This window comes from Hordeum vulgare, chromosome 6H (genome assembly GCF_904849725.1).
Source record: "Hordeum vulgare subsp. vulgare chromosome 6H, MorexV3_pseudomolecules_assembly, whole genome shotgun sequence".
NCBI classification, from domain to species: domain Eukaryota; kingdom Viridiplantae; phylum Streptophyta; class Magnoliopsida; order Poales; family Poaceae; genus Hordeum; species Hordeum vulgare.
Window position 1 is genome coordinate 16,161,124 of NC_058523.1, and position 11,408 is coordinate 16,172,531.

The window sequence follows — 11,408 nt, forward strand, 5'->3', positions numbered from 1 at the left end:
ATACACCGGCGGGCACGGAAGGGTGTCGTCGACGTAACCCTCCAGGTAGCGGCTCCGAAGGAGCGGCAGCACCTGTGCACGCCAAGACAAGTAATTGTCGGGCGTGAGCTGCACCGGGATGAGGTGCGAGAAGTAGAAGGGTGACGGTGTCGCGGCATGATCAGCGTGAGCCGATGGCGGAGACGCGTAGTGGCCCATCGGTGGCGCCGTCTCCAGGGACGGTGCAGGAGCAGCAGACGCCACACCATCATACGATGACGACGGGTAGGCGCCGTAGGTCGGCGCAGGTAGGGCCCCATAGGGTGACGTAGGTGGGGCCCCGTAGTGCGGCACCGGAGGCGCGGCGTAGGGCTGCATAGGCGGCGCACCGTAGGGAGGCGCCAACCAGGAAAACGGCGGCGTCGATGGGGCCCCATAGGCAAGGGGGCCGTAGTGACGCGGGCGGGGCGCCGTAGGCCGACGCGTGAGGCGCGCCGTAGGTCAGCGCGGGCGGGGCGCCGTGGGTTGGCGTCGAGTGGTCGCCGGAGGGGATGGGCGCGGGGCCACGAGGGGGTGGCGGCGCGACCACGTTGGGCGAGGCAGACAGGCCGCCGGAGGAGGCCGGCGGCGGCGGATAGCCCCCCGCACCAGGCCCGACTGCAGGCGGCGGCTGAACCGATCCCAGCGAGGGCTGAGCCGGGGATCGAGGCTGCCACCACGCGAGGGGATTGGAGGCGAGGAAGGGCGAAGCAGAGGCGGAGGCCGTCGCGGCGGGAGGAGCGGCAGCAGCGGCTAGGGCGCACGCTGCGGATGAGGCGGCGGCGGCGTCTAGGGGTAGGGCAGCGGAAGACGACATCGTAACCTAATGTGATACCATGTTAAATAATATGTTTAGGGAACTGCTCGACACCCTAAAGGTGGGTGCGGCTATCTCATTATATAGAGGTACCAAGAGGTACCGTACACGTCATATACAGTTATATACAGACACGCTACGTATATACAGTCTAACAGCTAGGACCAATACCATGTTTGGATGCAAGTGCTGCATTCAAACCTGGTAATGCTACAGTACGTCCAGAAAAGAGTCGAAGAAGGGTGGTACCATGCCAGCGATGAGGAATATGGGGTAGACTAAGGAGAGAAACGACTTGAGGCTGTCCTAGTGGGCGAACTCCGGCGTTCCTAGCGTCAGCGCCCGCTCGTATGAAGCCGCCTCCTTTTCCTTGCAGGAAGTCATTGATAGCAGGGAAGATATGTCTTCACGAAGAGATAGACAATGGAAAGCATGCCCTCTTGTAATGATGGCCAAGCGACGGGAGAAGAAGAAGAAGATCTGTGGAAGAAAAGATCTACCATAATCCAAGGCCTCTATAAAGACGATGCAACCGCCGCGCTGGTCCAAGAGCATCGCTCCACTCTCTCCACCCCCAGGCCTCTCTTCCGAGGTGGCGCATGGATCGACGGGATGTTTCACCCCTCCGACTAGAAAGTCATGTCACATAAGGCATTAACCACTACTGGATCATGGGCTCGATTTCCTACCATCAGCTACCGATCACCACATATCAAGTCCCTACAAAACATGGACCCATCCCCGTCTCGCAATCCCAACAACGCGATGCATACCTGGAGCCAGGGGCTACAGACGGTCCAATAGGAACTAGGGTGCTCAGGACCTGCTAAGTCATGGGTGTGATAGTGGCGACGTGCTATCCTCACCGAGCCCTTGGCGCCCAGAAAGGGCTTGGAGGGATACCAAGGGAAGGGGTCCATATGCGTAAAGGTGTTTCCTCCTTCTCGACAATGGAGACGATAAGACGATACAACTGAGCATTAAATGCTCTTCCTGCACTATCAGGGATGACGTCACACCCTAGCGATGGGACACGACCTACCTATCGTCTGACCAAAAGCCACGAACAGGTGTGCCATTCCTCGGGGCCATCCACAGTCTCTAAGAAGTCTTCCATCGCTCCCATGCTGCTACAGGAGCTCCTTACGGTAGCCAACCGAACGCAAGAAAGTATACTCCACTTAATCATGACGGAGAAGCCAGACAGTTCCCGGAGTACGCTATGGACTAATGGGCGCCGGAAGGATCCTCTCCCTAAAAGCAATTAAGACATGGTAGTATAAATAGAAGTAGCTAGGCACAAGAATACAACTTGTATTTCAACACTACCATAGAAATATCATCAAGAAGGAATAGGATATTACACCTCTATTGTGGCATGAACCTGGGTACTACTTATGTACGCTCATCCCTAGTTCATCTTCTCCGACAATGACGATGCTTGAGGAAACATATTTTCTTTAGTCCCTCGACGGACTATCAAAAAAGGTTGTTCGCACAACGACCTGATGTCTGGTTTTTAGACACCGACAACCTCATTGTCCATATGGTTGGGCAAGACTTGCCGGAGAAGTCACGGATAAACCCATGGGCATATGAACCCATTTTGAGAAACTCATTTTTAATTGCCCAAAAATTCTGAAAAAATGCATACATCTTAACATTCTATGTACGCATAGAAAATTTTAAGGAATAATAATCTTCCATTTGGCCTGTGCAAAAAAAGGAAAAAATATGTCATGAAATGTTATTTAGGACCACATAAATTATTCATTTTACGGAGGCAAAATAAAAAGAGATTCTTCCACAAAACTTTGTACAATGTATGTGTGGAATTTTGTTTTGAATTTTTTTAACATTTTAAAACGAATTTAAAATGCATTTTTAGAAAGCCGGTTCATATGACATACATGCACCCAACTCCCTTTCGTTTGTTACGCGAGGGTCATGACGTACATGCGTCTTACGTAAGCAACGTGACGTGCATGTATGGAAATGACTTACACCTTTCAGTCGCTTTAATTTTTTGAGCATCCGTACTTAGCCTTAATTAACTGTGATGGGCCTGATGGCGCCTGTTTATGCATGTTACTTCTTCCATATAGCTGTCTGATTTTAGGCTATAAAAGGAACACAACTAAGCTGAGCATGCGGCATCCAATCAACACCAACACATTAGCACTACCATCAAATGAGTGGTAACACGATCATGTTCTCCAGTTCTAGATGTTCATCATTAGGGCTCTATGTGCTCCTTGCCACAAGCTGCCTATTACTAGCTGGCTGCTCTTCAGAGTCGCTGCTGACAAGTGATGTTCTTCCAAGTGAGCAGTCGGGCATCGACACCGACAACCACCAAGATCTGATGATGGACCGTTTCCACGTGTGGATGACGGTGCACAACAGATCCTACTCCACCGCCGGTGAGAAGGCTCGCCGGTTTGAGGTATACAGGAGCAACATGAGGTTCATAGAGGCCGTAAATGCCGAGGCGGCCACCTCTGGGCTCACGTACGAGCTTGGGGAGGGCCCCTTCACCGACCTTACAAATGAAGAGTTCATGGAGCTATACACCGGGCAGATTTTGGAGGATGACCAATCGGAAGATGGTGACGACGACGAGCAGATTATCACCACCCATGCTGGGTCTATCGATGGCTTGGGCACACATAAGGGTGCCACCGTGTACGCCAACTTCTCGGCCAGCGCGCCAAGGAGCATCGACTGGAGGAAGAGAGGCGTCGTCACCCCGGTTAAAAACCAAAAGCAATGTGGTACACATAACATCTCTTGTTCATATTTTTCTCCACTTATATATATATATATATATATATATATATATATATATATATATATATATATATATATATATATTAACCACAACTTATTAACAAAGTAACAAACAGTACCAGAATCTTAGTTGGTTAATATGTATCTCTCTCTTTTATATGCGCAGAAAGCATAATGATTAAGTTAAGAATTGGTATGGAACTGCAGGATCTTGCTGGGCATTCCCCACCGTCGCTACAATTGAAGGAATACACAAGATCAAGAGAGGGACTCTGGTGTCTCTGTCGGAGCAACAGCTGATAGATTGCGACTACCTTGATAATGGTTGCAAAGGTGGCCTGGTGACCAGAGCTTTCCAGTGGATCAAAAAGAATGGAGGGATCACCAGCACATCTTCCTACAAATACAAGGCCGTCAGAGGTCGGTGCTTGAGGAACCGTAAACCGGCGGCAAAGATCGTTGGCTTCAGGAAAGTCAAGAGCAATAGCGAGGTGTCGCTGATGAACGCTGTGGCAAACCAACCTGTGGCAGTTTCCATCTCGTCACATAGCAGTCACTTCCACCACTACAAGGGAGGAATCTACAACGGGCCATGTAGTACAACTAAACTGAACCATGCCGTCACCGTTGTAGGTTATGGGCAACAACAACAAAATGGGGCTGACTCAGTACATGCGTCCGCCCCTGGAGCCAAGTATTGGATCGTGAAGAACTCGTGGGGGACAACATGGGGCGACAAAGGCTACATACTAATGAAGAGGGGAACAAAGCATTCATCAGGGCAGTGTGGCATTGCAACACGCCCAGTCTTTCCTCTTATGAAAGGTGGTAGATCGACTGATTAAAGCTCACTTGCTTTAAATCTAGAATTCCAGATCCATCCATTTTAATTTGTCAAAGTTTGTAATATTGGCCAGCACGTGCACTGTGCCTACGTATGTTGCATGCGCTACTATAGGTCTACGTATGTAATCCATCTTGAAAATAAGGATCTGTACGAAGTTCTAAGTTTCGGTTGATTTGGTATGAGGTCAAGGTTCTAACTTATAGCTAGAGCCATCATGTACAGCACATGTTATGTGCTTAGTGCATCTACTTACTTTAATCACTCTATATAAAATGGAATTTGTTGGGGGTCAAGAAAATGATAAATCAGTACTCACAGGGACAAAGTATTTACAAATCATGAGCCAAAACAATGAATCACAAAACTATGAAGATAATCAATTAAAAATTCATAAGAAATAAGCTACCCTCGTGAACATGGTCATGTAGAAGAAAAAAAAGACAATCTTTTTATAGTTGAAAAGCTATGCAATAATGTATATCTCTCCGTGTAACACCTGTGGAGCCTCCCCTCCATAAACTACTTGACCGTAAATTCAGGATTTCCCCTCCTTGCCCTCCAATAATTGGCCTGGTAAAAATAATTGACGTGGTCCATGCCGTAGCCCCCTCTGTAAACTACTTGCCAGGACTTCAGGATTTCCGCTCCTTGCCATCCAATAATTCGTCTGGTCCATGTCGTAGTCCCCTTCGTAAAATTCTTGCCCGCAAATTCAGGTTTTTTGCTCCTTGCCCTCCAATAATTGGTCTAGTCCATGTCGTTAATGTCGTGGGAGATGGCTCTATGGGTGTTACATGGAGCGATATACAATTATTGAAAAATTGATGGCTTCAACTACCAATGCTGCGGATGGATGAGAACGAGAGTGAGTGGTGGCTGGAACTAGTAGTAGAGGGACACGCTTTGCGGTGAGGCCGCCATCGTGTGGGGTGGGAGATCAAGCGGGGTACGGGTTGCTTGGGGTCGACGCAGATTGGACCGAGAGATTGAAAAATGGAGAAGTGGGGTGATGGCGTCATGGGAATAACTCGGATTATATGGACCAAAAAAATTCAGAGACTCGGAAAGTTTATGCGGTAAAGAAAATATATTGGGAGTGCAAAATCTGATTAGGAGAAAGTAATTTTTTGGCACCAGTCAACCACGTATGAATAAATATTACCGTATTTGTTTCTATAAAAAGGATAAATATTATTTTGGGGCTATTTATTTTTGTTGGATCAAATTGCATTCACACCCAATGTAATATTCACATAGTTTAACAAAAAATATAAAGCTTGTGCAGTCGTAGATCAAAGGGGGCAGAGTGCGACTCAGAAAAATGAGGTTCGTGTCCTCGACCTGTGAACGTGAAGCAGAAGTAACATTGAAAAGGAACTCATAGGCCGAAGAGGCAACATGAATGTAGGCCTTCGAGCCATTCACACCATCGGATACGACACATAGAGATGGAAAGGCTCTACCAACAATGAGCCATCGTTAAACTCTTAACTCTTGCATATCTGCGAGCTAGAACCGAGTCCCTCTTTCATTTTTCCGAGGAGTTTCATACATTCGGGGATAGTTAAAAAAATTTGTGTCGAGATGTGCTGGATCTGTCGGATGCCTACCAGATCTAAATTTAGGACGAATGTAGAGGCAAACATTTATGAGAGGGCGGATAAATTAATATGAGAAGGTGAACATTGAAGGACTGGGCAGATAGGTGAGGTATATCTAGATCAGTATTTCTCAATTCTCATTTAAGAGGGGAGAGATTGCTTGGGTGAAGGGGGAGGAGCAAGGGGAAGATAAGAATGGATGAGTGGGCTACCAGAGAAGTAACACACACTTATTGCAAGATAGCTAGTCCCTTTTTTTCTTTACCTTGTATATATATGCCAGATTAACTTACAGTCGGTAATTACCAAAGTAGCAGACACATTGCTATGTTTGAAAGAGGAGTAAAAAAATGTGACTTATAGGAACAAAACTAGGGAAAAAATGGGTGTTGTATAAAACTCTGGAACATCAAACACAGAACACACACTTTGCTGTTCAAATGCTATTCCATTGGGATGAGCAGAGGCTTACCAAAACTAGGATCAGCGGTAAGACAAACAAATGATGCAAGTGTGTGTATGCTCATACACCGAAAAAAGGAGAATGCACCAGCCAAGAATCAAACCCGGGTCTGTATCGTGGCAGGGTACTATTTTCTCGAAACAGGCTTTTGCCCCGCTTTGTATTACAAAGCAACCACTTCTGGTACATCGAACGATAGATGCTGGGGCGAAAACAACACATGCACGCCCAAAAGAAACATAAAAGAAAGAGTAAAAGAAACAAATGCCAACACCGGCGGATCATCGAAAACGGAGAAGCCCCACGACCGTTGCGCACACCTAAAAACACCCACCAAGCTCAACACCTCCAAGAAGGGATGCGACGATGACGCCGCTGCTGCTAAGGGATTCCCCCGATACGCAGCGAGGGGAAAGGAAGGGTAGCCCCAACGCCCTACAGGAAGGTCTGGCGACATTCGCAGGCGCCACCGCGACGGTGTCGACCAGGCCGACTGGGATTTCTCCCGATCCCAACCTCCACCTCAGGCGCATCGGAGCCCGTCACCAAACCGACCACCACCCCGTGCCTACACAGACTTGAAGCTTCCACGCCGGCTCACCACAACAACGTAAGGAGGGGTCTATACGACGAGGAAGAGGAGCCGGGGCTAAGGGCATCATCACCAACGGCACGCGGGAGGGCACGACCTCCACCGTCGATGACGGTAACCGACCGAACGCGATAGCGGGAGCAAACCAGGCCCATAAAGCTCCCACCGTCGTGCTGCAGAAAGCACGCCGTCTGCGACGCCGCCCCCGTCCAAGCCGCTCCTCGACACCTTCGCACAGGGAGCATCCTGGCCGCTGCAACACGATCAGTCCGCCCTGCCGCCAAATGGAAGCACCACCACCACTCGCGCCGCCGGCCACCTCCACCAAGGCGCCGGACCGTCATTGTCCTTGCTGCACCCCCGCCGCACGCCCGCTACGGAAGGGACCAACCACAACCGCCGAGAGTCCAAAGCTGGACCCAACCCCCACCCACGTCGTCACCGCCAACCGCCTGGCCTGGGTGAACATCCCACAGTAGGGGGTATCCACGCCTGCATCCCCAGACAATCATCGTTGACTGTGAGGAGCACGGCCTAGTAGTTGCAGACGACCACCACCGAGCAAGCCCCGGCATGGTCCACAACCAGCCCGAGACAAACTTACATGCCGCCACACCCATAGTCAGCGCCGTCGACCTGTCCACGGCATAGCAGCAACAGGGGTGCCCACTCGGACCGACGACACGAAGGAGCAACAAGAAGTGGCACTAACGCGGTGACAAGCACCACCGCGGACTAGGTCGGCCCACTGCCTGTACACCACCGACCGCCATCCTCTGCCACGGACCAGATCCGCACTGCCACCTATAGTCCCGGATCGACCGCTGCCGAACGAGGCAGTAGCCCCGCCCCACCACCGACCAGGAAGTCCCGAGGAGCACCACCGCGACGGGCGCACGCTGCCTCGCCGGATCTGCACTGGCCACACGCCCCCGTCGCCCCCTGGCCCTGCGCCGTCCGCCACGTCCCGCACCAGATCTGGCCGGGAAGAGGCCAACCCGCCACCACCGAGGCCCTAGCAGCCCACCACGCGCCGACTGGAGCCGTCGTCGTCACCGGGGCGCCCGCCGCAGCCGCGCAGCCGCCGGCGGCCCGAACCCGCGCCAACCCCGCCAGCAGCCGAGGCCATCGACGACAGCAGGCAGCCCACCGGAGGAGCCTCAGGTCCAGATTTGAATCGAGGGCACCCCCGCGTCCCTGCGCAGACGCGCCCCACCTGACCCGCGGCCTTCCGCGCCACCGCCCACGGAGCCGCGACGCCCGCACCGCCGCGCCACGCCGCCCCGCCTAGCTGCGTGCCTCCACCCGAAGTGGCTGTCCCGCGACAGCACCCGCCGAGAGGAAGGGATGTGATGCCCCGCCGCCATCGACGCCGGCCGGGCTTTACCCGGTGGCAGGAGCCGGTGGCGGCGGGGGAGGGAAAGGGGAGGAGGAGGGGTGGGGACGGCGGGGTGCGCTATCGCCCGCCGCTCGCCGGAGCGGGCAGGGCCTCCTATCGCGCGGTGGTGTTATTGGGGCTGGGGAAGTTCGGGGGTTTGGATCACTCGGGTCGCAGGGTACTATTTTATCACTAGACCATTGGTGCCCGTGACATTCGCAAATTTGAGGGGCATGTCTCTTTGATTCTATAAGCCCGACACAGTAAGAGAATCCCTAGCTGAATATTGGTTACTTTGCAGAAGTGGATGCAGTATGACACCTATCGGATGAAGGCGCCGAATCGGACTTGACGACAAGCCAAGCCTAGCATGTGATCCATGGACAGGTAGGTGTTGTATAAAAGCTTGTGCTGTGAAGCAAAATCTTTCAACGATGGTGCTCCTGGAACAGGTGTAGATATATGTATGGATCAGATGAAAGGAATCTTTTCGATCAGCAGATATCTAGCAGATTTGGCTAAGAGAAGATTTCTAGCGGAAGCACCCCTTGAACACAAACTAGGTTGGAAGTGTACACACCGTCATGTCCGTAGTGGCCTTATTCGTTTCCAGCTGCGGCCTGAGTTGTTCTTCTCTGTTCTATAGAATCCTCGTTTGTCCTCAAAGATAGTACTGGACAGTGGAGATCTCTGGGATATTATTTCCACTTGCTTTTGTTGGAGAAGTGAGCAGGCCTACTCCCAGTTCAATGATCTCCAACTCTTGGCCAATTCAGTAATTCTGTACTGATGATGACAGAGCAAGATCTCTGGACATATCAACTGAATTTTATTCACCTGGATACTTTCCTACTCGCAGGCATATATAATTCTGTACTATTCTTGTAGTAATGAAACCCCTCCTGTGAAATGAAAATCAAAAAAGGAAATCTCGCTGTGAAGGAAGTACCAACTTTTTTTTCCTGGCCACCACTAAGAGACTGACTGAATACAAGAGCAATCTTACTCATGTGTCATGTGTGGTCTTCGGACAGTTGAAACAGGAGTTCACCTCTGTTTCAATTGACAGTTTGCAAAGTCATCCTACTAAGTGAAACAAGGGTTCACCTCTGTTTGTGATATCCTCCATTCATGGATTTCACTCTGAACCTGAAGCTGCCTAGGGTAGTTAGCACTAACTGAATCTACTTTTGCAGATGATGTAGAGACCACACTACCAAAAGGAATTCGGGGAAAGGAAAAAAATGGTAGCTAACACTAACTGAATCAAATTTGCAGATAATGTACAGATCACATTGCGCCAAAAGGAATTCGGGGAAAGGAAAAAAATGGTAGCTAACACTAACTGAATCAAATTTGCAGATAATGTACAGATCACATTGCGAAAAGGAGCTGGGAAAAAATGCAAAAAGTTATGTTTTTATCTGTCAGACAACCTCTAGGCCACCCTGTAGAGACAGAAGCCAATCTAAGAACGATCCTCTACAGCCATCGGATAACACCCATCAGGTGAATCCTGACCGTTAATCAAGCTCTGGTCTAGAGATCAGAATGCATCAACCAAACTGAAGTGCTTGCCTCCTTATTGGTAAAGGATGCAGCGGTACGAGCCTATAGAACAGATCCTGTTCAAGTAAGGTCGTGCTGTAATCAGCAGCGCTTAGCCTTATAAACAACTTCTGATTCCTGTCAACTCGCGAGGTGGGACTAATTGAGTACAGCAGCGCCTCCTCAGGGCATGATTAGTGGCCATGTAGCAGTTGAGCCCCAGAAAGAATAGAGCGCAGCCCATCCCACCCGAAATGCTGCTTCTGTTTTGTTTTTTTCTTCTCCTTGTTGAGTTAGATGTGGAGATTTTGAACCAGTTTAAATATCTAGCAAATGCTGCATGCCCAATAATTTCAACGTATAATTTTTTAGCGATGACCACTATTTAAATTAAAGTAGCAAACTCTGTTATGTTAGAAAGAAGAGAAGAAAAAAAAATGCGACATACAAGAACAAAACTGGAGAGAAAAATGGGTTGAGGAAACAAAAACTCTGGAACATCACACACTGAGCATACACTTGTCTGTTGAAGTACTTCGGTTGCATTTACAGTATCTATTATTTGTTTTTCTACTTCATTTTGGCAATATGGGCATGCAAAAAATGCCATCCTGAAACCCACTTTTGCAACATGGTGGCAAGTTAGCAACAGTGAGGATGAGCAGTGACAAAACCAAAGACAGAATGAGCAGAAAGGGACGATGTACCTTAATTTCTGGAAGAAGAAAAAATGACATTGGTGCGGTTCTATAAATACAAAAATACAGAATTCACATAAGAAACAAAAATGGTATAGAGAAACAATCAGACCAAACTCTGTAGAACAACAGATTGGCGAATCACAATTGTTGCATGTTTCAGCTAGAACAAGGTTTAGTTTCTTTAATCAGCATCATCCGTTTTGTTGCCCGGACTGTTCTCCTTTGTGCTGGATGCTCATTAATCTACAATGATAGTGCTGGAGAGTGCAGACCTCAGAAATTTGTTCTGGTTGCTCATCACAGAGCAAGAAGGGGAATCCTACTAGGAGTAGGATTGGAGGAGGACTCCTCCTCTCCTCCCACTTCGGCCGGGCCAAAGGGACAGCCCTAAGGCTGGCGGCCTCCCTCCTCTCCTCCTACATATACGAAAGGTTTTGAGGATTTTTAAGAAACAACAATTAGCCACGTGCTACCCTCTCTCTAAATCTGTTTCTCCTCTAGTCTAGTTTTCAGCGGTGCTTAGGCGAAGCCCTGCCGGACTAGCTCCACCACCATCGCCGTCACGCCGTCGCGCTGCCGGAGAACTCATCTACCTCTTCGCCCCCTCTTGCTGGATCAAGAAGGAGAAGATCATCGTCGAGCTGTACGTGTGC

The 11,408-nt window shown here is 49.8% G+C and overlaps 1 protein-coding gene and 1 non-coding gene across 2 annotated transcripts; one reads left to right on the forward strand and one right to left on the reverse strand.

The window, feature by feature from the left end:
* The first annotated feature begins 2,998 nt into the window (after positions 1–2,998).
* LOC123403093 (ervatamin-B-like) lies at positions 2,999–4,638 on the forward strand. Its single transcript, XM_045097062.1, has 2 exons — positions 2,999–3,609; positions 3,833–4,638. Exons 1-2 carry the CDS (start codon positions 3,027–3,029, stop codon positions 4,468–4,470), a joined length of 1,221 nt encoding a protein of 406 aa, XP_044952997.1. The 5' UTR covers positions 2,999–3,026; the 3' UTR covers positions 4,471–4,638.
* Positions 4,639–9,927: 5,289 nt separating this feature from the next.
* LOC123406700 lies at positions 9,928–10,149 on the reverse strand. The gene has a single exon (XR_006612359.1). It is a non-coding gene; the product is annotated as a small nucleolar RNA U3 (small nucleolar RNA).
* Positions 10,150–11,408: the final 1,259 nt, after the last annotated feature.

Coding starts and splice junctions, on each gene's coding strand:
- LOC123403093 (XM_045097062.1), top strand. CDS start 3,027: ATGAGTGGTAACACGATCATGTTCTCCAGTTCTAGATGTTCATCATTA. Junction 3,610..3,832: donor TAAAAACCAAAAGCAATGTG/GTACACATAACA, acceptor ATGGAACTGCAG/GATCTTGCTGGGCATTCCCC.